At 39.9% G+C, this 27,940-nt stretch overlaps 1 protein-coding gene across 1 annotated transcript; it reads left to right on the top strand.

Annotated features, from left to right (window-relative positions):
• Positions 1–54: 54 nt before the first annotated feature.
• Positions 55–27,819, top strand: castor1 (cytosolic arginine sensor for mTORC1 subunit 1). The gene is made up of 9 exons (XM_079686817.1): positions 55–385; positions 11,274–11,344; positions 14,673–14,866; positions 15,343–15,478; positions 18,175–18,298; positions 19,694–19,801; positions 20,038–20,120; positions 22,398–22,492; positions 26,809–27,819. The coding sequence occupies exons 1-9, from the start codon at positions 273–275 to the stop codon at positions 26,878–26,880; spliced, it is 996 nt and encodes a 331-aa protein (XP_079542943.1). The 5' UTR covers positions 55–272; the 3' UTR covers positions 26,881–27,819.
• The last annotated feature ends 121 nt before the right edge of the window (positions 27,820–27,940 follow it).

Raw genomic sequence — 27,940 nt, 5'->3', positions numbered from 1 at the left:
ACATAAGCCTGTCACTTTAAGAGAAGGGGGCGTGTCGTTTCTGGTGCTGTCCCTTTATTTGAATATACAGTAGTTATGCGAGGCTGGAGTCGGATTGCGTCGGATGTTTTTCGCCTTGAGAGAGGAGCACAGCGGGACATGGTGGTCGTAGTCGTCGTTAATGCTCATCATACAGGCCTATATTTAACATTTGAATGATACCACTCAGCTAGGAAGGCGTTTTCTCCGCCGCATGCACACTTGAGGAGACGACACTGCACGCTACCGACAATATGGACTTGCACATATTGGACCACAGGCTCCGAGTCATCAGCATATCCAAGAATGGGCTGGTGAATTTCACACACCCCCTGATTAAACTGATATTCCTCCGGAACAGGACACGGTAAGAAGATTATTATTGATCGGGGTCAAATGTTTGTGTGAATCACCCCGGTAATCCAGTACCGATATAAAATAACCCACAGCGCCTTTTCATTCACTGGGTGGCAGAGCCATTACTGGGGGTATCTGCCTGTGCATGCCCTGCTCTGCCTCCATGAGGGAGCTACTCATATGCATGTAGCTGTTGGGAATAACAGTAGATTATGACGTATATTCAACGTTTGTAAAACTGCACATTAGCCAAAAACAGGCCCTTTCTTTGGGAATGCATTCTAACAATGGATATTTGATATATATTCATTATATTTCTTTATTATCTAGGTTACATTTGAATAAAGCTGCACCAGTAAACACTTTGCATGCTCTTAATATGCATGTTGTAGTCCTGTGAAATGCATGCATGTATACTTTTTCACATATGTTGCTTCAGCAGAACATTGATAACATCTCTTAAAATACATTGTTTCTCCAACACAAACTTGAACTTTGACCTTCTTTACCCAAGGCCAACATCCCGTTTGCAAGTTGTACACATCACATGTTGGCATTTGTACCAGTTTTCAGTTAATCCCTGGATATCCTCCCTTTGTTATGTAATTGTTTATTACTCTGGCTGCCCCACATATGCATGGTTAGAGCTCAACATCTGTCTTTGAGCTGCCCGTGATACATGACAGGCACTGGCTCAGCTACATTTCAAGATACGAAGAAGTTGTCAGAGAAGATTTTCTTCCTCTGATTGCCTTTGTGCTCTTTGACTTCTGAAGTCTAGATAACACAACATCCTTGAGGATTTTAGCATTTTATAAGTAACAGCCCTTTAATATTCTGTTTATTTGCAACAGGACTAACCCATGACGACGAGTGAGTGGATCATCGTCCTGGAAAACACTTACTGTTCATATCTTGTCAATTGACAGATACATTAGATTTATATCTTGTCCTGTCAAATGCTTCAACTCCATTCATGCCTAGCTGCATCCATCATCATGCATTTGTCTCAGAGCATAGGATGGAACAGTAGGTTTTGACATGTCCATACCAGACACACTGGCATGATGACGTTATAAACTACAAGGCCTATCCTAAAAAACTAACAAGCCACTGTGAATAATACAAGTACTGTAATTGCGTCAGTATTTCGAAGGTATTACAGTTAGTGTTTTACTTTATTTAAAAAGTGTTTGCCTACATTTCTACCTAAACAGGCGCTGTGATGCAGTCACTGTGAGTGTGGGGGGGAAAGTAGGCCTGGCCAAGAATGAACCAGAAAGAGCATGCAGGCCATTCTTCCTTTGATTAGTAGCCCTGTCTGTTTTTCAGTGTGTTGTTTTGCATGCTTTGGTGTTATATCATCAGACTGTGGCATTATTGTGTTTTGCTTGGTTTTTCCTGTTCTTTTTCTATAGCATGGTTTGTTTACCCTCCCCCCCATCCTCTGTGTTCAAACTATAGATGATTGAGATTTGGGAGTGGTGGAGAAAATTGAGTTCATAGCAACTAAAAACAATGGAGCAAAAACAAGCCTGATTGCCTTGGTTGGTTTTTGCCATCTCCCTCTTTCAGGCCCCTGCTATTCATCAGCAAACAACTCCCTGTGAATGTGCTCAAAGTGATTTGAACGCAGTCCTGAGCATAATTTTAAGAAGGTTATAATCACTTATAGGAGCTGGACTTATCTGAAATTGTAAGAATATAGATGTTCCTTTTTAACATCATCCAGCACAACTAAGGGATTAAAACACCTGTTGTGCGGAGGATGAAAGTAGTTTGAGACTTTGCCTTGTCAAAAAATTAGAACCCTTTTTGATGAGGCACAACATTGCATCAGCTTCAATGTTAATCTGTGATGGTCAGCTATGTTTAGCTATTGTCATCAAAAGGGTTAAGGTATGAGAGAAGTCAAATGTCCTCATACTGTAAGGGAGGATTTAGCTCAGGCCTTTTGTTTGGTTTTAGGGCGGTTTTGCCATGAATCATGTTAGATGTGTGCTATAGTGGTAAGGATTACAGGCAAAGAGAATGAGCTTTTTTTATTTGCTTGTATGTATCTTCACGCACTCTTACAAAAAGTGTTAGTATGCTTCTGTTCAACACTTAGCTTGCAAGCTTTCATTTTATACATAGTCGTAATTTGTTGTTTGGGGTGTATGGTAGTAAACTAAGCCCAGTACTCAGCCCAAAAATATTGGTGTTACTGTACTTTCGATGCAGCCCTGCAGGCTCCACAGAGTCCTTCTTTCTTCTTTTTCTGCAGCTCCCTAACGAGAGCATGGGTTGGCACAATGCCTCAGCTGAGCCTGAAACCCCGGTGGCGAGTTTTCCACTTGCCTGCTTCAGTGAACTGTCAAGGTTGGGGCTCTTGCTCCCCACTTTTGCACAAGGCTGCCCCCCTGCCTCTAATAACATGCAGGCATTTGAAGGAAAAAAAACAACCTTCCCCATTGTTCTGAATAAAGAGTAGGTCGTGAGAACGCTACAGACCATTTTTTCGAAAGCAGCCGAGGTAGAAGACAGCTTTGTCGTTCACTGTCAGTGGGGCTGAGGTGACTTGAGGATCCTTCCTCACGCTTCAACAACATCAGTTTTCTCCGCTTCTTATCATGTTTCCTCAGCTGGAGCATGAGTTGCGCAAACCCCACAACCACCTACCGCCCATTGCTTTGTGCAGCTGGATCAAAGTCCAGACTTTGGTATGCTTGGTTTTCATCTTCCCCACTCAGCCGCTTCCTCGCTACCTGTTGCTTCCTCGTCCTTTTTTTGTTATTTTCCGTCTCCTCCTATTTGTGTTCCTTCATGCTTCAATAGAAGAAACTTGTTTTTCAAACACACTACCACCAGTGATCATACACAAGCTAATCGTCACTGTTTCAGAGTGCTGTACGAATATGTTTATGATTAGTTGACTTATTATTGACCTGAAATGTTCCCATGGCACTCATCAGGCAACAGTCCAAAACCAAATGCATTAAAATTGCACTGACTGATATTTACCAAGAAAAGAAGCACACAGCCACACTAGAGAAGCTGATACTTCTCATTCTAATTGATCATTTAAAATAGTTATAATAGGATTACAGACTAACATTACAGACAATGGGCTGTGCTGAGGCCAATATCATAATCGTTTTTAGATGTCTCGTTTCATCTGGTTGGGTAAGTTGCTTGGAAGATGTGGGGGAAGCTGTCACTTCTTCAGAAGGGCTTGTCAGATGTTTTAATAGATTAGGAAAGTCATGCACATTAGGGCTGAACAATATATCGTGTCACAACCGCAATATGCGCATGCGCGATATTCACACCGCAGGGACGTGCGGTTTTATTCATTTAAAAAGAAAATGCTGACGGACTTTAGCACAGTATTCAAAATGGAGATACCGTTATTACTTATCGAAACTGCACATACAATATATCCGATTAAAGCTGAGACTCCACGGATTATTTAAGTATAGTATCATCACTAAGCGATCCGATCTCGCGACAGGGGAAGCAAACACAGACATCACAACACGTACCTTTACGGAGCTTTTTACGGGAGATCGTCTCACCGTAGCTGTCAATCTGATCAAAAGACGCGTTCAATGGCATTAAAACGAGAAAAAACACGGCTGAATCGGTTGATCCATAGGTTAATAATGTATCTGTGGCTTTGAAGCAATTGTTTATAATCCATAAATCCATTTTAATGTAAAAATCGGAGCACAAAAGTTAGCTGCTAATGGTAGCCACCAGAGTGTATGCAGCTTCCGGTTTTGGCTATGCGTCACTCTCACTCCTTATTTGTTCATGTGTTGGTGTGTGTAGAACTTCCCCTCGATTCCATTGGCTCTAGCGGTTATAAAGACATTTCATTCGTCAACATCGACCAAGGGGGGACAGAGATATGGAAAATCCACCCAAATGACCCCAGAAGTGTTTTTTTTTTGCTAAATCTCTCTTAAAAAGGTCAAATGTCTCTTGTTTTGCATTAATCTTGTTACAGGGTACTTATTATATGTTGTACTTTGGATTCCTAAAGCTTTTAGTCTACTGACCCATCATCCAAGGGTAGTTTTCACTATAAGTAAAAAATAATTTTTGGACGGACACTATAATTTACAGTTTTTTACTATGTTCAATCTGAATTTTCTTTAAGATAAAAAACATCTATATTGATTCTGACTTTTCTACATCCAACTCACAGGTTTATCATTACTTTGAGAGAAAAGATTATTAATTTAACCCTTTTAGAAGGGAATATGTGGTCATTTGTTCTGGGAATGTCATTTTCGAGACTGAAACCTGAAAAACAGGCTCAGTGCTTAAGAAGGTGAATTAACTCAAACACGTCATGTTACAATTATTTTGCTGCTTGCTACAAAAGGAAAACTTGCGTGGCTCTCATGTCAGGGGTACTTGAGTGAGTGACATGCAGGCTCTGCATGCACAGCAAACCACCAATCACAATCATTCTTGATCAGATCACAGCAGGCCCTGCCCCGCTAGTTTGCAGACCATCAAAACAGCGGTAAAAGATTAGCGAGGCACAGGAGGACAATACCTTCATTCGGTTAAATACAGGACTGTCTCAGAAAATTTGAATATTGTGATAAAGTTCTTTATTTTCTGTAATGCAATTAAAAAAACAAAAATGTCATACATTCTGGATTCATTACAAATCAACTGAAATATTGCAAGCCTTTTATTATTTTAATATTGCTGATTATGGCATACAGCTTAAAAAAACTCAAATATCCTATCTCTAAATATTAGAATATCATGAAAAAGTATACTAGTAGAGTGTTCAACGAATCACTTGAATCGTCTAATTAACTCAAAACACCTGCAAGGGTTTCCTGAGCCTTGAAAAACACTCAGCTTGGTTCAGTAAACTAAATCACAAGTATGGGGAAGACTGCTGATCTGACTGCTGTCCAGAGGACCGTCATTGACACCCTCCATCAGGAGGGTAAGACACAAAAAGAAATTTCTCAAAGAGCAAGCTGTTCACAGAGTGCAGTTTCAAAGCACATCCACAAAAAGTCTGTTGGAAGGGGGAAATGTGGCAGGAAACGCTGCACAACCAAGAGAGATGACCGCAGCCTTAACAGCATTGTGAAGAAGAGTCGCTTCCAGAATTTGGGGGAGCTTCAAAGACAGTGGACTGAAGCTGGAGTCCAGGTATCAAAAGTCACTGTTCACAGACGTGTCCGGGAAATGGGCTACAATAGCCGTATTCCCATGGTCAAGCCACTTCTGAACTCAAGACAACGGAAGAGGCGTCTGACTTGGGCTAAGGAAAAGAAGCACTGGACAGTTGCACAGTGGTCCAAAGTCCTCTTTTCAGACGAAAGCAAGTTTTGTATTTCATTTGGAAGTCAAGGCGCCAGAGTCTGGAGAAAGGCTGGAGAGGAGCAAAATCCAAGTTGCTTGAAATCCAGTGTGAAGTTCCCACAGTCAGCGATGGTTTGGGGAGCCATGTCAGCTGCTGGTGTTGGTCCACTGTGTTTCATCAAGCCCAGAGTAAATGCAGCTGTGTACCAAGAGATTTTAGAGCACTACATGCTTCCGTCTGCTGAAAAGCTCTATGGAGATGAGGAATTCATTTTCCAGCATGATCTGGCACCTGCCCACAGTGCCAAAACCACCAGTAACTGGTGTACTGACCATGGCATTACTGTCCTCGATTGGCCTGCAAATTCCCCTGACCTGAACCCCATAGAGAATATGTGGGGTATTGTGAAGAAGAAGCTGAAAGACACCAGACCCAACAATGCTAATGAGCTAAAGGCCGCTATTGAAGCATCCTGGGCATCCATAACACCTCAGCAATGCCACAGGCTGATTGCCTCCATGCCACGCCGCATTGATGCAGTAATCCGTGCAAAAGGATTCCCAACCAAGTACTGAGTGCATTAATGGACATTTTCAAATGTTTGATTGTGTTTTGCTGTTATAAATCTTTTTTTTTTACTTGGTCTGAGGAACTATTCTAATTTTTTGAGATAGGATTTTTGAGTTTTCTTAAGCTGTATGCCATAATCAGCAATATTAAAATAATAAAAGGCTTGCAATATTTCAGTTGATTTGTAATGAATCCAGAATGTATGACATTTGTTTTTTTAATTGCATTACAGAAAATAAAGAACTTTATCACAATATTCTAATTTTCTGAGACAGTCCTGTATAGTTAAAAAAAAACGCAATATATATCGCAGGGGGGAAAAATCGCAATGTCAGTTTTTTTCAATATCGTGCAGCCCTAATTCACATGCACACACCTTCCAACATCAGAATTGGCCATGTTACCCCAGAATTGAACTAGTCTGTTAAATGCTACAGAAGGGGCCAGGGATTTAACTTATCTTTCTATCTCGGTTTTTTTTGCCTCTCCTCCCTTTCTATGACTCCCTGTTTTCTACTCTGCTTTCAGGTAGTGGGAACAACTTCAACATATTTCATTTCCGACAGGCTTATACAACACGTTGTACAAACAAGTTATGTTGAGCAGAACCAACACCTTACATACTGTGTTCCATTTGGTCTGTATTTGTCCTCTACTTGTCTGTTTGTCCTTTTGTATGTGTTGCTAAAAAAAGATAAAGTAAGGGCAGTAAGCTTTATTATGGGGAGACATTGGGTTGGCCCTCTTTTTGCATTTTTATTTTACAAAGTTATACATTACAACATCTTCGTTTTGCTGATTAGATTAGTTTTTTGGAAGGACATGTATAATTAATTTCTGCAACAACAGATATAAAGTTGTCTTTGCCCTTCATAAGAAGTGCAGGGGTGTATTGATCGTAGGTAATGTAAAGCAATACTCCTTAGGCTGATGTGAGGAAGATGAATAATGATAGGCAAGTACATCTTTCTGTGTGCTTCTCAGTATGCTTAATTCAGTCATGAAACTTTGGCAGGACATTTTATCTGTGCACTGCCTTTTATAAACAGGAAGTCAAATAAAAACTGATGCATACCCCCTCAGGTTTTTAACAACCCACAACCAATACGTTGTAGAGGTTTTTTCGGCCATGCAGTTGCAAAATAAGAGCACCAACGGTCTTCTCCAAAGGCACACCACATGCTATAAAGCTCCTCTCTTTATCTGTCTCATTGGTAGGATAGATGCTTGGCACACATTACCTGCAGGAAACTTCCAGCAAGGGAAGGTGAAGGGTCACGAGGAAATGGGGGGGTGTAATATAGCACAATGGGCTGGCTGAGGTTGCTACCACAGCTGGTAGTTAGTGCTCCCTCTCTTTGTCTCTATGTGGGGTGATTGTCTGGTCTCATGGCAGGGATTACTTTTTGCTGAGTCAGGAGTATTGCACTCTCACTCAGGCTCCTACTGTAATAGCTTCAGCTGACCGACAAGCAGAGGAAGAGAATGGTGTATCTCCTGTGAGACATTTCTGGAAAACATGAATAATATATCGCTTTTAATTTGAGGGATTTAAGGAAAATAAAGAAAAATCATCCATCCAGAAATGGCTTGTATCTTCTTTCTACTAAACATGAATGTTTAGTTTATTATAAGGTTAATTTAAAGGTTAAACTATTCTTAAAAATTAACCAAATAGAATCCTGTAGAGTTACAAAGTGGGACTAGCATCTATGTAAACACAAATGTCTCCCCACTAAAACTTAAGGGGAATAAAAATGATTTTCCACAGTATGGTCAGTTGTTTTAAATATTTCCCATATTGAGCTTAGTCCGCTCGCTCTATAGAGAATAAGTTTGTCAGAGGTGCCAATCAGAGCTTGATGCCTTAAGGACTCGATTGGACTCCCATTGGCAAGCCCTCCAACACATTGTACGTGATGGGCTAAGGGGCGGGAAATCTCTTAAGCCCCTGTCACACTGTCCCGAAATTGACACCAGATGGACACACGAATATGGAATTGTGAATTTCGGAACGAAGAAGGCCCCGAAGTTGGTCAACAGCCAAGCAACAGCCGAAGCAAGTACGATGCCTACAGAAGGCCACACGATGGCACCCGAGCTTCGGGGGTGCTAACATTTAAACTAGGGCTGTCAGTCGATTCAAATATTTAATCGAGAGTAATCGCATGATTGTCCATAGTAGGGTTGCCAGAAACTGGAACATGTTTAACAGTACAAACAAAATAAACGACAAATAAACCAACATCAACATCATGCCGCTCCTTGAACTCTTTTTACCTGCCGCTTTGTTCATCTTTAGTCGCACGTGTGAGGGAGAGGGGGGGCGGGGTCGGTGTGTAGCGTGCTGCAGCAGCAGTCTGCTCTGCACGCAGGCTTCCTCCAATACAGTAAAACAAACTGGTGGTGTGACCAATGGCCATTTACAATTATTAATACTATTATTAGCATTAGTCTATATGTTGGTTGAAACTAAGCCAGAAAAAAAAAAAAAACATAAATAATAATAAAAAAATATATAAATAAAATCGATTTTTTTAAAATAATATTCGATTATGGAGCCTGTAACGAATATTCGAATAATCGAATAATCACTGGCATCCCTAGTCCATAGTTAATCGCGATTAATCGCAAATTAATCACAATTTTTTTATCTGTTCTAAATGTACCTTAGAGGAATATTTTTCAAGTTTGTAATACTCTTATCAACATATGAGTGGACAAATATGCAACATGGCAACATAAGGATATTTGGCGTTTGTAATAGCTTTGGCTCGGTCTCAACTGTTTGCGAGTGGTGGAGGCTTAAATGCTAGTGGGAGTTGGGTTTGCACTTCAGTCTTTTTTCTTTTGGTACCGGTGATATTAACGTTCGGGTGATGCCTTTTCAAATGAGTGTGCAAGTTTGATGTATTGCCAGCCGCGTAACCAATTTTAGTTGCAATGCCGACAAACAGCTTTTGTTCGGTCCACCGGTCTTTGTCCGTCATCCTTGTACGTAACTGCGAAACCAAAATGTTCCTGAACCGGAGACTTCAATGATGCTGGGGGATTTTCAAGCTCAACTTGATCTGCGATCGCCATTTCGCCGATTCAAATTACTGACTAAATTTGAACGCATCCCTCTGACCAGCTCTCATAGTATGCCTCTCGTCCAATGAAATGACTTGCTCGCTCTATGACGCGTTGAACCCAATGTGAGCAAATTACTCTGAATGCTGCGACGCAGCACCTGAGATTACTTCCAAAAAGTTGTTTTTTTACGTTTAATGTTATATTCGTTCGGTACACACGTGTAGGAAGGGCCCGTACCGAATAATTTCGGTACGTATACCGTTACACCCCTATTATTTACATAATATGTTTACATGATTTTGTTGTGCAATAAATGCAATCTCGATGTCATCGTACTATAATACGATGGCTACATGACGGCATTCCGAGGGCTTCACGTAGTCGTGTTGCCTTCCTAGGACAATCGGGCAGATCTTGTTTCCTTCGTATTGTCTTTGTGAGGCGAAAAATGCCCGATGGCACGATGATCACACGAAATAAAGACGAAGAGGACACGATTTGACAAGATGCCCTCACGCCTTACGAAGGGCAAAATGGACACACAAATTCAATACGAAAAAATGAACCTTCGCAAGGTCCTTCGGCAATTTTTTGGCATGCCAAAGATTTTGCCACCGCTCAAGAAGTTGCTGCCGGAGCCTGAGAAACTCCACCGGCGGTCATACGATGGCTTAAGATGCCCTCACGAATGGCCCGATCGCTACGATCAGAGCCGAATTTGAACATTTCCTTTATCGTGTGTCCGTCTGGTGTCTATTCCGGGACAGTGTAAAAGGGGCTTTAGCGGTTGACCAACCAAAACAGAGCCGGCCAGCTAACCAATCAGAGCAGACTGGGCTCTGGTTTCAGACATAGGGTGAAAAGAGGTGCTGCAGCACAGGCAGTATGAGATAAATAAAGAGCTTTTTGAACATTAAAGCATGTAAACATGTCAAAGTAGATTAGAAGAACAAAATACAAATATGAACCTGAAAATAAACATAACAGGGCCCCTTTTAATTCTGGACTAGCCAGTGAATAGTGGACTAGTTTTCGTTTGTCAAAGTTCATATCTATGTCCAGGACACAGGGCAAACGTAGTTCCTGGTGTACACACTAATCAATTCTCGCTGCCAACAACTCCCTCAAACTCCAATGTATCTCCCTGTTTTTGCTGTTAAACTTACCAAAGGTATTTCTTTGGATTAAGAACAAAAGGAAATTCTTAGCTGTAGAAACTGGATTTGATTCATAAAAGTCGTTTGGAGCTGGTGTAATCCAGAAAATGCGTTTCACTTCCCAGATCTTCTCCTCAACCCATACCAAACCTTCTGGGCCTATGTACTTTGATGTTGTTTTTTTGTACTTGTTTCACAAAAGCAACATTCAATAGAACCGAACACTGTGGCCAGGCCAAGCCAAAGCCTTTAAAAGCAAATGCTTTTGGCCCAAAGCCCAATGATGCACAAGTACCAAGCTGGAGAAAGAAAGTAGACTATATTATCATCAAGGAAATGTCTTGTATAAAGCAGTTCTGCGATCCCATTTGACGATTTTCATATCGGATGCTTATTTGCAATGCTGCAGCTTCTGAAACTTGCATATCATCACATTTAGAAAGGTCATGCCAGGCCTTTCCTTGAATGCAGCAGTGCCCCAGTTTGGTGTGTTACCCACCAATTTGCTGTGGACAAAGGAGCAATGCTGGCATAATGTGGAGCTCGGGCTTTTGCTTATCGAGCGAAAGACAGTCCTGAAACCAGTGTGACTTTCGGAGAACCCCATTTACTTGATTCTTGAAATCTGAACCTTCTTTAGTTGGTTACAAATGAATAAAACTTTTCACCTCTCCCCCCCCCCCCCCCCCCCCCTTTTTATCTCCTGCCCTTTTATGTTCTCTCTATCCCCAACCACATGTCTCTTCTCATCTGTACTTCCTCTTCTGTTTCAGATGCAAGTTTTTCAGTCTGACAGAGACACCAGAGAACTATACAGTTGTCCTTGACGAGGAAGGTTTCAAAGGTAAAGCACCCTTGTGTATATCTTTCATCTGTCCTCCTACACTCTGACCACTTATTCTTGTTTTAGAGCATAAATATGTACCATACAGAAAACAATATATACTGATCCTTATAGTATCATGTTTGGCAGGCAGAATACAATAAATAAATGAAACGTGGCTTTTTTTAACTTGGAGAGAATGATGAAAGACATGCACTGGTTAATGTCAACCAAACAACAATTTAGGGAAGCTTCTGCCAATCTCTAATTTTGTAACTTAAAGGGGAACTCCATAAATGTTACACTATTCACTGGTATGATGGGAAAACAATTTTATAATTTATTTTGTGTAAATGATCCTAGTGATGACATGAAGGTAATAAAAAAAAAACATGCTTTTTGCATAATATCGGAATTTCTATGATCAGGCAATTCAAAGCTTGAAGAAAAATAGGAAGTTCAAGTTTTTTTAATACCCAAAATATAGTGAAGTTGCTGGACTGCAATTTGTTTTGTTTGTTGTTCTTAGTGATGGAGCTGCACATGAGGTTACAACCCTAAATAAGTAATTTGTAAGGACTTAAGTGCATTTTGATTTAAAACGGCAGCAAAATTAAATAGATAATTTATTTGAGCTTCTCAAATGTATGCAGTCTTCCCTTTTTTACTTTCCAAAATAAATTCATTATGAATATATAAATGTTTCCTGAAGATTTAAGCATTTTTATTTCTTTACATTTTAAGTGTTTTTCATGATTAATTGTGATGAGTATCTGTTATTTAAAATGAGATTTTATATACTGTACATTTTTTAGATCTTCCCAAAGACAATGGATGGATGTATCAATTATCAAAGTATGTGTTTGTTCTCTATTAGTGTTTTGCCCCTCCTGCCTGAACACACTTCCAGGTCAGAGTCCACAGTCTAGCTTACTGTGTACATGTCATAGTCCCACCCACTCAGCATCCAGACATTTCTGTCTGGTCCTTCCACATGGATGTAGTTGCAAAGACATATGTTGCCTCCGGGTGCTCTGTTTCTCTCTGTCTCCTTTGCTCTCCTTCTAACCGAGTGCCTATTTTAAGAGGTGAAAGCTGGTGTACAGAAGCCACAAGGGGCCGTCTGTGACAAATTATGCCATCCAGAACTGTGGCTCTTTGAAGGAGAGCAAAGAAAAAACTGTATTCACCGCAGGAGGTAGACACCATGTGGTTAAAAAAATGTTGCTATCTAAACCATAACAAAAGAGTAGTATATCTCCTTTAAAGGTTTATGAGACTTTAAATAAAGACACATTTCAAGCATGCAAAGAATAGTGTGTTAAGACCTAGGAAGCCATTGTATTCTACATTTGGAACAGTGACATAAAAAAGGTTAGGGTGCCTATTTCCCTAAGTCATCACCCCACAGGCCTTTCATTTTCTGGCTTGCAGACTTTCTATTGCTACAGCCAAGTCTAAGGAAAAGACTCCCATTTGAACTCTGACCCTTCTTTACCACCTACTAAGAGCCGCGTGTCTAATGCATTGGTATCAGGTTTACACACTTCAGTTGAACTGCGGTATAAATAGCGAGGACGTTTTAGGTCTCCATGGTGAATGAAGAGACTGGAGGTCGGGCAGAGGAAGTGTGTGTCTCTAACACTAAACGGCAATCATGAGGAAGTTGTTTCTTAAAGCTGCCTCTCATATTTCACACCTTCACAAAAATAACGATTGCATCAGCAGTAACATAAAATAATAATGGGCTGCAGACGTTGAACACTTCATTGCAAGGGGGCTTTTATTTTTGAAGTAACTATTGTAATTGCTGTAAAAATAATCACTTGTGCAGTTTGACCTTTTGGTGTGTGCTGTCAATTATTTTTCCCTCTAGATATGACTGCATCAGTTTTGCAGAAGTTTATTTTTGATTAAACTTTCTTTCTCGATTCATTAGAGCTCTGATGTCTTGTTTCTCAACAAACCATCGTGCAACAGCACTACTTTAAGTCTAGATAAGATTTAAATTGTCAAAATTGATGGAGGCCAAAAAAATGGCATTGGCACAGGAATATATCCCCTATTTTTTTTTTTTTTTTTTTTTAAACCTGCATATACAGTTGCAAGAAAAAGTATGTGAACCCTTTGGAATTACCTGGATTCTTCATAAGTTGGTCATAAAATGGAGGAAGCCACTGCTGTTCAGAAAAAACATTGCTGCACGTTTGAAGTTTGCAAAAGAGCACCTGGATGTTCCACAGCACTACTGGCAAAATATTCTGTGGACAGATGAAACCAAAGTTGAGTTGTTTGGAAGGAACACACAACGCTATGTGTGGAGAAAAAAAGGGCACAGCACACCAACATCAAAACCTCATCCCAACTGTGAAGTATGGTGGAGGGAGCATCATGGTTTGGGGCTGCTTTGCTGCCTCAGGGCCTGGACAGATTGCCATCATCGACGGAAAAATGAATTCTCAAGTTTATCAATACATTTTGCTGGAGAACTTAAGGCCATCTGTCCACCAATTGAAGCTCAACAGAAGATGGGTGATGCAACAGGACAACGACCCAAAGCACAGAAGTAAATCAACAACAGAATGGCTTCAACAGAAGAAAATAAGCCTTCTGGAGTGGCCCAGTCAGAGTCCTGACCTCAACCCAATTGAGATGCTGTGGCATGACCTCAAGAGAGCGATTCACACCAGACATCCCAAGAATATTGCTGAACTGAAACAGTTTTGTAAAGAGGAATGGTCCAAAATTCCTCCTGACCGTTGTGCAGGTCTGATATGCAACTATAGGAAACGTTTGGTTGAGGTTATTGCTGCCAAAGGAGGGTCAACCAGTTATTAAATCCAAGGGGTTCACATACTTTTTCCACCCTACACTGTGAATGTTTACATGGTGTGTTCAATAAAAACATATTATTTGTGTGGTTTTAGCTTAAGCAGACTGTTTTTGTCTATTGTTGTGACTTAGATGAAGATCAGAACACATTTTATGACCAATTTATGCAGAAATCCAGGTAGTTCCAAAGGGTTCACATACTTTTTCTTGCAACTGTATATGTTTGATTTAATTGATAAAGGCAACAATACTCATCTATTCACGCTGTGTAAAAGATGGGATGGCATGCCCGTATAAAAAAACAAATCAACAATGTCTAAATGGTTAAATTTGAATGTGTAGTAATAACCTTCAACTAAATAAAACGTCTTTGAAATGCTCCTTTGACAAATAAAAAACTTTGATAAAAATAATTTAGATTTTAATCTGACATCTTCTTATTTGCCACTCTAAATTGAACATGTTCAATGAGATACATTTTCATAAAGGCAACGTTTCTCTCCTCCACCCCACTCAGAGCTCCAGCCCTCAGAGCATCTTATGGTGGAGGGCTCCATCTGGCTGCCGCTCAACGTGGCCTCCAACGGCAACGCCTCCAGCAGCTCGCAGGCTGTCGGCGTGACCAAGATCGCCAAGTCGGTCATCGCCCCTCTGGCCCAGCAGCACGTCTCTGTCTTCATGCTCTCCACCTATCAGACCGATTTCATCCTGGTGAGCCCTGTTTACTTGCACACTTTTATTTCTGCTCCACTCGATTGCACTCCAGCCTAAGTACCTTGTTAAAATAAAAGAAGCGCAGTAGGACCTTGTATAATTTATAGACGTCTGGAGCAGTTTTTCTAAATCTAAACGTATACAAAAAACTCCAGACTTCTAATCTCGCAGTGAAGCCTTTCACCTACTGAGCTCTGCCAGACAAAAGAAGTATTTTTGTCCACTCGGCAATAATGTGAAAGAATGAATTCCCAACTGAGCTGATGGCACTAAAAAGTTAGTTGTTGTATTACTTGTGAAAGTGTTAAGTGGGCAAAAATAGATAACAACTTGACAGACGTTTGTGTCAGCAGGTTTAATAATAATGTCTGAAAGTGAAACAGTGTTGGCTGAAACTACATGATGTACACTGACTACACAATACACTCACCGTAGATTAAACAATATTCATGATCCACATCTTTGTTGTGTAGGTGAAAGAGAAAGACCTGTCTGTAGTCATCAGCACTCTGGAGGAGGAGTTCAATATCTACAAGGAGGTGGGAGGAGAGTCGGTCCCCATGCACTGTCAGGATGTCCCCAACGGCCTCCAGAAGAACGGCAAAGAAGGTAGAGGTCACTTTGTTCGATATGAGCTCACTTACCTCTCAGGTATTGATCAAGCTCGTCTCAGGGGAGAAAGTTAAAGGGGCCCTATTGTGCTCCTTTCAGGTTTTATAATTGTATTGTGTGTCTCTACTGGGACATGTCTCCATATTTTAATGTTCAAAAAGCTCTTTATTGTTCTCACACTGCCTGTGCTGCAGCACCTCCTTTCACCCTCTGTCTGAAACCAGAGCCCAGTCTGCTCTGATTGGTTAGCTGGCCGGCTCTGTTGTGATTGGTCAACGGCTTATAGATGTCCTGCCCATGGATGTATAATAAGAACTGGATACAGCGAGGGAGGCCGGGCCTCATTAATTCCTATGAGAGCTGCTCATTGGCGCATGATGATAAAATGGCCCAACTTTAGAGAGTGAAACGTCACAGATTACCCGTCATGCCTGAGAAGTACCCGTATGTGCGCTCATAGAGCATGTGCAACTTTAACCACGCCCCCCAAAAGGCTTGTTCACATTAAGCACGTCAATTTGCGTACACTTAACAGCACCGCGCGTTCATGACAGCATGGTAATTGTTATATGATGGATTTTGATATTAACGAGGCAGCCGTGGCAGTTAGCAGATAGCGGCTAGCTAGTAATTATGCTAATTTACACAACAATCGTTATGTACTTTTATATTACGCTGTAACAGGATCTAGTGATATCCAAGCAACAGAGCTTAATTTAGCTTGATAATTGTGTGGGTTGTACATGAAACCACTTGGTAATATATAAATATATATGTATTTTGAGTTATGATCAATTGTGATTTAAATCTTTATCTAAAAAGTAAAGCTGATTATGGATCACTGTGGTGGAGTTAAAATAACAATAGCCTATTTCAATTTTGAAGTGTGATGGAGTAAAATGATAGTAACTGTGATTATTCGTGTTAAGTAGCCCACAAGTAACTAAAACATAATACTTGAAGGAAAGGTGTAAAATGTTTCCATAAATACCAATATCACACACTACAACACAGACTATAACACCCCTTGTTGTTAAATACCAACCATTTGCAATATATTTGTAATTACATTTTCATAGGGATTTGACTTTTTTAGCTGAATAAATATTATAACTCTAGATGGTTTTATTCAGCATTGCCAGCTTCACTGTTGAGCTTTATGTTGTGCCCAGCATTCTCCTTTCCTGTGCTCTGAAATCAAAATGTGGATAAGCATAAAACAATACTAAAATAAACACTACAATACAACTTCTTTTTTTCCAACTACAAAGGTTGTTCCTGTGTGTATAAATATAAATATATATATATATATATATATATATATGCACAAAAGAAAATGCCTTTTTTATATGCACAAAAACTTATATAACACACTACAGGAAAGGGAAACCACAAAAAAGCCAAATAGGGCCCCTTTAAGATCCTCTAGCACCACCTTCAGGTTTCTGAGCAAAGGAAGTGACCTTAAAATACTGTATAGTCACAGGTCGAAAATAAGATGCAAGTGAAACATGAATTATTGCTGTTTCTTAAAAACATTGTTTCTCAACAGTTAATATTTGAATGTAAGGTGGTCACATTACCAGATTAGCAAGGCCTTAACATAAATAGGCTATATGAACATTTATTATATACAGTATTCAATTCACAACTGCTTTAAGATATTACATTAGATACCTATTTTTACATTTAGATTAGAAAGCAGTTTAATAAATCACTTTAGAAACGAATACTTTGTGAATGTATTAATGTGCTCTTCCTGCCAGCCTCTTTTTCATTCAGTGTTCCTCTAAAAAGCAAGGACACCTTCTCTTTTTCTTTTTTTAGTAGCTCCATGGGAGAAAATAAGAGTAAAATAGAATATGTGTTTTATAGCTAAAGGGACCTGCTGTTGAAGGACTCCTGATGATCTTAACAAAGCTATGTTTGGCTTCAACAAATATTGTATTATATGAAAAAAAGAAACAATGTGAACAGGCTGGGTCCGCACCGGATTACAAACATGCTGTGTCCTCCACAGGAAGTTATTGTTCAAAGTACAGAACATGCTGTACGAAGAGAGAGAACAATTATGGAATATATCGACACCCTTTCACAATCTTTCATATCTTTGCATCTTCAAGATCACAGCTTTATGAAAACATCAAAGAACAAAAAGGATTTTACTTGACACATGTCTGACTACTTTGGAAATGTTCACAAGCTTTTGTTTTACAGATTGCACTCACTGACAAACTTTTGGCACAATAGTGATCAAAATGCAGCTCTACCTGTGCAACACTTTAAAACATACTTAGTCAAACTTGTGTGCATTAATAGAGGGATGTGATTTTTTTCAGATTTTTGATTAAGGCCTACGAATAAAATAATGAAACATGGAGCGAGAAAACCTCACAACATGTCTTAGAATCATTGTGCTTTTTTTCAGTAATGAAGTAAAAGTTAACAAAATATGTACTACCAAAATGAAGTTGTTAAAAGTTTTCTCAATTTGTATACTTGGGCCCCAAAGTGCCGGACATGACCATTTAAATGCTAGGTAATACATTTCTTAACATTTATTTTTGGTTAATTCAATAGAAAGATATCTTAAACAAACAGCTAGTCAACACACTTGATATATCTGTGGAGGCTTTCACCTGAAAACACTTTGAGCTTTTCCCACAAACCAATGCTTCCTTTTCTCTCCGCAGCCATCCAGCCCACGGTCCACCCGGTGGTGATCCCTAAGAACCAGTTCTGTGTCATGTCTCTGGACCCGGACACTCTGCCGTCCATCGCCACCACGCTCATCGACGTGCTCTTTTATTCCAACAGGTGAGTGATTCGCAGCACCGCATTACCTTTGTAAAACACAAGGTGGCAGCACATGATCCTAACAAGGCATCAGCTCACTAACTGTTTCACGAACAGACACAGGTAATCGCTTCACATCTGTTTACTAACATGAGGCGGAAATTAGATATTTTGTCACAATCAATTATTTATAAACATTACACATGTACATTATTGTCCAGGTTAATTTCCATACATATCTTTTTTTTTTGCTTTTGTTTTTCCATTTTTAAAATCAAAATTATTTATAATTAGGTTAGGGTTTTCTATGTATTCCAAGAAGTTTATTTTACAAGCCATTGGAGCAGGGGTGTCCAAACTACATTTTGAATTGGCCCGCAGCAAATTCTAAAAGTATAATGGAATATGTCCCACACATGAAACTTGTATTTGTCTTATAATGTACAGGGTTTCCCACGCATAACGTCCACCAAAATATATTTTGCGACCCATTTAGGTTTAATATTTGTTAATCCGTCCGCGAACACGACGCCATCTGCGATCGATTAACTACCCCTCCTGTACTGTACCTGTTCGCTCTGCTATCGCGTGAAAAGTCTGCTTAATGCGCTCCGCAGTAACTCCGCTGCAAGGCTCCAGCAAACAGCAAACCGTTCATGAGCGTGCTCCACTAGCCCCCCCCCCCCCCTTTTCTCGGCTCCCAACAAAAGTATATTTCAGATCTGTGGAAAACACTGATGTACTTCTATAATATATATGTAAACATATATTACACAGTAGTATTCATGTATCAATAATCCCCATCTTCAATTCAATTCAGTCAATAAAAGTTCAGAAACATTTTTAAAATCTTAGTTGATAAAAAAAAAAAAGCTCAATAACTTACTATTTCCCCTTATTATAAGCAATCTGAGTCTTCTTTTTAAGGAATGAGCTGCCAACACTTTTTGTAACAAAATAAAAGAAACGCTATGGAGAGCTGTGATGTAGGCTCTTTATATTCAAATATCAAGCATCATTGAATGTATTTGATTGGTTTTGCTAACTTATAACTTAACTTATGAGGCAGTATAACTCCCCTCTAGTGAGTGGCCCAGCCCTTTGTATGTTTTTCTGTATGTGGCCCTCAGTGAAAACGGTTTGGAGACCCCTGCCTTAGAGGAAGAACCACCAATAGGAAAGCTTGCATTACTAGAGTTGCAACATTTGAAATGAAATACACTCCTGTCTACACAGCCACATGTCTTTCACACACTCTGATTATAATATAGATCCAAATTATTTACAATATTTAATCACATTTTGGAACTATTTTATTGTTTTGGTTCTATTCCTTTTGAATAATGCTTTTTTCTTCTCCTCCTCGTGCTCTATTTGCTCGGTAATGTCTCACCAATGGCCTCTTCTCCTCTGCAGTCCTAAGGAGGATGCTGCCAACCAGGGTTTGGACTGCATCAAGTTCTTCTCCTTCTCCCTCATCGATGGCTACATCTCACTGGTGATGGACACTGAGGCTCAGAGACAGTAAGGAAAAGCATACTCTTGACACCTTAAAAAAGAACATTCCTTGATTACATACTACAGCTAGCAAGTCAATTGTATCCCTTTTTTGTTTTGTCTCTGCTTTGCGGATGTCAGTATTTGCTAGCTTATATCTGGGGCTTGCGTTAAAGGATATTGTCTCCTCCATCTCTGAAATGTCTCTGTGTATGTCTGCTCTCGGTTGCCCGGGAGACCTCAGCTTGAACTCTGTGCTGCAGGTTTCCTGCTGACCTCCTCTTCACCAGCTCCTCTGGGGAGCTGTGGCGAATGGTTCGTATCGGGGGACAGCCGCTTGGCTTTGGTAAGGCCGCTTTCTTTAAAAGACTTAATCACATAGTCATTTAATCTATGTACAGGTTTGTCATGGCTTCCTTCCTTGTTTATCTATCAAGCCACTAGACGCCTTAAACAGACACGTTTAACTTGTTTTCTTCCTTTATATTACTTACAGTTGAAGATTTGCTTGGCCTCCGATGGATTAGATCAGGGGTCTGCAACCTTTTTGACCAAAAGAGCCATTTTGCTCCTTTTTCCCAAACATTTTTTTGTCTGGAGCCGCAAAACATATTTCATAGCTTGATAGCTAATAAAGTTGTATTTATTGTTATATCAGACAAAAACTACGTATTTTTTGCATGTATTAGGCTATTTATTACATGATATAAAACTGTTAACCTCTAATAAGAAACAAAGAACTCCTATAAGGAGAATTAAAAATAATACACAGGCCTACTTCAAAATAAATTAAACACAGCACTTGGGAAGTCCTCTGCACATTTGAAGGAAAACATTTTTTTATTAAAATGGGCCCACTTTGATATAAATAAAACATATAGCTGCACCCTAAAAAGAGTTAACTGTGGGGTAGGTAAGAAAGGAGAAACTAGCTCGAGTGCGCTAGAATTTGAAAATACACAACCGGAAAAAATCTGCCTCTTCCTTCAGACTTTCTTACAGAGCCCCTCCTCCAACACACACGAACGCGCATCATCAATGAGGCCACGAGATAAGTTTGTGCACAGATGGAAGGCTGACAGGCAGGTAGGCCATCCAATCATTTTAGCCGGGCCGGCTAAAATGCCGTGCTTTTTACAGCGCAACGGCTTCCAGAGATTAATTTTTGTATGTATTTATTGTCAAAGCATTTAATATATTCATTGCTATCGGGACGTTAAGAGCATTCCATGGAATATAACAAAAAGTGTTTTCTGAAATAAATTACATACCCCATCAAATTATGACTGAAGATCGTCAGCTGTCTTCCTCTCCCGTGTTGTTCCTCGATACGTAAAGGCTGCTGCAGCACCGTTGACAACTTCTCTCTACATATCAAACATACCGTTAAACCAGCATCGTTTGCTGTGAAGCATATAACTCTGTCCACGCAAAATTAAATCCTGTGTTCCTCCGATACTTTTCTTTGATTTATCCATAGTTCGCTCATCGAGCCGGGGGTCAGGTTATTCACCCGCAGGAAAAGGCGCTCGCGCGGGACCGTAGCAGGATGTGACGTATATTTTAGTTGACCTAATTAAAACCGTTTTGTTTTTTATTTATGTGTCACAGTATCACCTCAAAATACAAGATACGAAACATTTTCAACCATGCAACCAAATATAAATAGTCCTACAAATACTTTTATTTTATTTCCTTCTTATTTTTGTCTAAGCTCAAGGGAGCCAGAGCAGAGGGCTTAAAGGGCCGCATGCGGCTCGAGGGCCGCGGGTTGCCGACCCCTGGTTTAGATGATGTTATGCGATGTGTTTGCTCAAAATAAAATAACAAACTTTTACACATGCAACAAAGAAAAGAGGCCTTTACAATATTCAAAACAAAGAGGCAAAACTCAAATAAAATAACAAACAACTTAGGTATTCTTTCTTTCTTGATAAGGCTTATATAACTTCATAACTTAAAGGGTAAGTTAAAAACTGTTCCTCAACGGCGTCTTTCTAGCAGGTTGCCCGTCACTGTCACTTTAGCGCAGGTCCCTTGTGAGTTGTAGTCTTTTAGTGTGTTGACAATCAATCACAATTAGGTGGCTTTTCTTATAAAAAACAAAATACTGGCTCAAACAAGGTTAGTGCGCATCACTTATATGGTACAGTCCAACCTGTTTCTGGATCTGCTTCCCCTGCTGACATTGATCAGAATCAGAAACGGGTTTATTACCAGCTAGGTTGACACGTACGAGGAATTTGACTTGGTATTTTGGTGCATACGTAAAAGTAAAACTAAAATTAAAAACACAGATAGAAAACTATTTTAAGAAAACTATAATAACATTACAAACATATAGTTAAATATAGCAGTATTTACATTGAAATGGAATTGGATCAAGTGGTATCTGACAATTTATTTATTTTGTTTTAACTTATTTATTATTCAGCCAGTTGAGGTGTAATGGGATCACTAGTAGTGTAGTTTAAACATACTTAAAACAAAAATGTTACCAATTGAAAATCATGTAATGACATTTCCAGGCAATTAAAAATCCTTAATTTGGCTTAATAACAGCTGTTTATTATGTGATACTTATATGAATGCATTTATCCTCCACTCTCTCTCTGTTTTTCAGATGAATGTGGAATAGTGGCGCAGATATCTCAGCCTCTGGCAGACAGCGACATCTCGGCCTATTACATCAGCACCTTCAGCTTCGACCACGCTCTGGTGAGTCCAGCATCTCACCGTCACCAGATAGGCCGCTGTCAAAATCACGCCACATTTTTGCAATTACTCTTAGCTCAGATATTTAAAGATTTCAGGTTTGGTCTTTCTTCTGTAATGTGGGAGACTAAGAATGATGAGATACACAAATATGTGCTCCTGTAAGCATTCCTGTGAAGTTAAATCATGAGCGAGCCAGGTGATTCCAGATCAGCTTCAGGGTGTTTCTGATACAAGCTGGTTTATAAATTTGAGAATAAAGGTATATGGCTTCAAGTTCATACGTTCATCAATTGGACCAATTTATTTAGCTAGTATATGATTATTAAAATCCTGTGATCCATATTATCAATTTGATCAATGGCAATCGACCAATCACTGTTCACATTTACAAACGCTAAGATCATTCAAGAAAAAAAAGAATCCTTGAAATGTAGTGTCAAAAGTAAATGTGTAAACACTTTGAAAATGTATTTACAAGTAATTGTTACCTTTTCTAACTTAACTTGTCACATGATACATTTATTTTTATTTTTAGACTGTAATTAAGGTTTATTCAATTAAATGTTTTCTTGGTTGTTAGCATGTATTAGGTTGTTAAGAACTTTTAACGCACAACTATTTTAAATATTGTTTTCAGCCTAAACCAGTACTACTTTTGTGTTAGTAAATTTACAAATGTTCCACATATACGACAGACATCAACTTCATCACTAACTCCGACTACCTGTTATCATAACAATTTACAGATGGCCCTGAGCCCAATAGAGATTGCCCTGAAAAATGCGCGCGGACGAAATGACGCACGAAGGGTTTGGGGGGCCTCCCCCTAGAATATTTAGATTTTTGCAGGTCTTAGATGCTGTCTGGTGCATTCTCTAGACTGAATTATAAGATGAACCACCACAATATTACAATTTCAATTGTATTCTTCATTTCACTTGTTTGGGTTTGCTCGCTTGCATGCCCTGCATAGCTATAATAAATACTTAAGTGGTTTGTCAAGACACTTTCCATCTGATGAAGGCAAATGCCTTCCCAGATGTAAAAAAGTAGAAAACATTACATGCAGCTATAACTGCCAAAACAAACATTATTTACGCTATTATGGCCCCTGTTAAAAATGTTTGTAATGTTATCTACTGTAAGTTGGTCGAAGGAATGCCTCCTCATCCAGAAGCTGACCGAGCAGACCCGAGCAGCCGATTGCATCCGCGAAGAACACACAATGGCGACGTCAGAGTTCCCGTTAGCAAGCAAATCTAAATCTCTTCGGTCAAAATGTCCGGTCAAAATAATTTCCCTTTAGCGCAATACCGCTTCAGTTGCGCCACTTATGTGACAGACAAGAAGAGTATGTGACAGACAAGAGTAGTCCATTCTAATGTGTAACACTTAATGTGGAGAAAGAGATGTGCTGTGTGGGTTGATTGTGCGTTGATCTGTTGGTAATGCCTCGGGGTTCCGGTAGGCATGTAAACAAATGCATAATGCTGCGCTATACTTTGTGGCCTCACCCGGTTGCATAGCGACACTTATTGTTTAGGTCACGGTGTCTTTTAATAAGCAGGTAGTCATATCATTAGCTGGATCTGATCGATATGGACATAAACGCGAGTGAAGTCTAATCTGACGGGAGAGAGAGATCAGCTGCTGCTGACGAGTCGACACGCAGCTCCGCATGATCACATGCAGCGGTGAGCGGACAAAACACACACTTCAGGTTAGAATATCACACGTAGCTATTTTAATCACCTCTCAAACTACCTAAACTAGTTATAGATATGTTTAGTTTTACTGTTGGGTCACTCATTACTGGATCCGCGAGCTGCATGATATTGGTATAATAGATTGCCCGATCGGGCAACCAGCAGGTGAGGCTTCATGGCCCGAGCTAAATACTAGATGGCCCCGGGCCACCTCCCTGCAGCACATACTCTCCACAGCTTTATCAGGAAACCGTATTACTTCTCTCTCCCCCCCCCTTCACTGCTCTCTCTCTCTCTCCCCTCCGGTACATGGCACCGTAAGACGTAGTGTGGAGTTGCACTAGGTAACGCTGTACTGCTCCAGCCGTCTCCTTTGTGTTTGTTTGTTTCCCCCTGTCTGTGTAGTTTGTGTGTGCGTGGTGGCTGTCACTCCTGGCTCCCGGCTCAACCTCCACTCACCTGCTGCAATCAGCTGTGCACCCTCCCCGACTACACACCTGCTTTCCATCAAGCCATTTACAACGGCATATCAACGGAGGTTCCACAACCTTTCTCCGCCAGATCGTCAAGTATCAGCCGTATCTCGCGTCTCCCCTCTGGTACACAGCACCGTGGAGTTGCATTAGGTAATGCGAGATACGGCTGATACTTGCCCATTAGTTTCTGTTATGGATCAGTATCAACAGTCCTGCCAGTAACGTTACTATATTATCAATGCTACTTTAGTTATAGCCTGATACATGATAGCTAACTTTACAATGTTGTGATGTGACGTTAGCTAACATTCTGTAGCTAACACCGGTCACTCACCAAGATAGATGCCCAGTTCTCCACTGGTTCTCCTCACACCAAAGCTCAGTTTCTCTCCGATGGCCGTTATTTCTTCTAATCCTTGGCTGCTCCTGGTCTCTTGGACGCCTAGCAGGCTCATAATTATAAGGTTGTGGTCCGTCAAATGTATTCGAATATTCATGTTCAACTTCTTCTGTGTCTTCTGTGTCGAAACTAGCATTGGGATCCATGTTTATTAATACGTTACACCGGCCGCTCTCCCCCTTGTTTCCCCCATGTTACGTCACACGCGGGATGTCATGTGCCGAGGCTTTTTTATGCGGAAGTGAACATTTCTTACAAAAACGACGCCAGATGTCACTGTAGTGTATATTTCTGTATATTTTTTTGAAAATCTAGTGTATTCATCATTTTCCTACACATTTATTCACAGGTGTCTTTAACCTGGAAGTTGCTCTTTAACTTAACCATACTGTAAGTGTCATACAGGAAATCCTATTTTCACTGGAATTGTGTAAACCTGAGTGGGATCAGTGTGAACCGCAGACCGGCCTGATAATAGCAAATTCCACAGATTAAATTATTCTAGCTGTGACCTCACAATTGTTTCCGCTTGAAAACTTCTTGTTTATTATCTCTACGACCTAGATTGAAAACATAATAGGTACAATCTACACTTCAAAAAAGTCATCCGGATCGAAGTTCATTAAATGATGTGTTATTTAAGTGATGTGCTATAATTACGCTTGCAATTGAAAAGCAAAAATACTAAAACATTGCAAGTTGAAATAAAACATTCACATGTGTTACATTTTCAAAGCAACTACAAATTAGTCTGTGACGATGGATAATAATATCTACCTGTTCTCTTTCACACCTCGCTCAGTATCTCAGGATGTGACTAATCATGGAAGCTCCAGTAACATCATTATGTTATTGGCAGTTTAGACAGGGACTCGTGTAACAAGATGATTGGTCGGTCTCCTCAAAGAGGCCAGATAATCCGGGACTACCCTGTTTTGCTAAAGAGGAAGAATACAATTAAAGGAACTTGTATAGAAAGCTCTTGGTCACAAAGCTGACTATATTTCCTTCCTTGGAAGGTGTGTGCGGTATGATGCTACAGTAGGTCACTGTTCAGTAATGTTCAGTTAATTACTCACTGACAAATTCAATGTCATTTGATCTAAATAAAAATCTAGGGAAAATGTCAGTCAATGTCAAGGATTGCACGGTGTTGGCACTTGAAATCAGTGAAATCAGACCCAAATAAGGCCATCAAATGCCTTTTATTGACAGGAAAACAGACAATTGGAAGAAACTCTGAAGGAGATGACAAAACATGTATCTTCTTCTGGGGTTGTTAGTACGGCCGTAGTGAACTGGCAAGATATAAAAGCACTAATACACTTTTCACTCACTTGATTGTATTTTTTGCAATTTATTTTACACAACAAAGTTAATAAATGCATAGTGGCCAACAGAATGAATGTTCTAAATGGAGTTGCTGCTGATTATACGCATGCTTGTTTTGGTTTTGTGACCACTGTGTTTTTCTGGTTCACTCTCAAAGTTCTTATATACTTTGTTCTAGATCCAACAAGCAGTAGTAAAAAAACCTGCTGTAAAGAATCTGTTATTCTTCTCACAAATATCCAAAAGTGAATGTCGGAATGGGTAAAAGTGTGTCTGCTGGATTTGTAAATAGGCAACGGTTTGTTCCCCATTACGAATGTTTAAAGTGAGAATATGTTGCGTGTGTACAGTGAAGGATACAAATCAACCAACATTGCTTTAATTTCCTCTGCCACTTTCTAGGTCCCAGAAGAGGACATAGTGAGCGTAACAGACATGCTCCAGCACCAGAGGAAAGACCCAGCAGCCAGTTGATCTCTGACGTCCCGTCTGAGCTGGATGACCCTCGCCTCTCACTCCAGCGGCCAATGGTGGCACGGCAGCAGCAGGAGGAGAGGCTAACCCTGTGCCTAGACTAGCACTGCATCGCCAGCAGTATTAACGACTACGGACTTGCCATGAACACCAGAAGCGCTTCTCGATGGTGTGCACACAGTTTGTCTCCTCCTGTCTTACCTATCTAAGGCGAGATGCACTGAATCCCAGGGGGCCCACAAGCTGACACCTGTACATCAAAATGCACAATCACCCCAAAACACAAACACACACACTCGCACATTCAAATTCACAAGCACAAAATCAGATGAATGACCCTTTCTCTCTAATGCAGATATCTCTTGGTTTAGGTTGATTTGGTTATAATATTATTTAGCTGTAAAGCAGAACGCCTTCACATACATTTCACCAGTGCTATAAATGCACAACTTAGTCTTCCGGGCCATGTGTCTAAATATCATCTTAAACATTTAAAGCCATTCGCAAGAATTGCAATTATCCTTTTTGTGGAACTGAAAGTGTGAAGTTTAACATGCTAGGCATTGTGAGAAAGTTAATCTTACAATAACTTTCAAGCAACAAAAGTGAGTCTTCAAACAGGACTCACTCGTTCTGGTCTGAGGCGAATGTGTAGGTAGTTCTTATATATTAAAACTACTACAAATGCTGTCAAGCAGGACAGAGGCTTGGTCAGTGTTTTTTTTTTTTTAAGAGGTCAGTGTTTCTTTACTTTAGTATTACCCTAGGTCAATAACACTATGTCTTATTTCTTTTTTGTTATTTGCACAATAAACTTTTTATTTAGCTCACTCACAGACATTTTCTTTGGTACAAGTTTTGTACAACTTTGAAGTAAACGTATTCTGTAAACATTTGTAATTTTTGTGCTGCTTCATTCAATAAAGAGTATTGAAAATATTTACTCTGTGTTGACTTCTTGTCAAGAGTCAGTTCAACTCATAGCACAACTTGTTCCAACTGATAATGACTACGTCACTGACAGAGTATCCTTTAACATCTGTCATTCATCATGACTCAA

The sequence above is a fragment of the Notothenia rossii genome (genome assembly GCF_949606895.1).
Source record: "Notothenia rossii genome assembly, chromosome: 6".
Lineage (NCBI taxonomy): Eukaryota > Metazoa > Chordata > Actinopteri > Perciformes > Nototheniidae > Notothenia > Notothenia rossii.
This window is presented reverse-complemented; position numbering and strand designations above follow the sequence as displayed.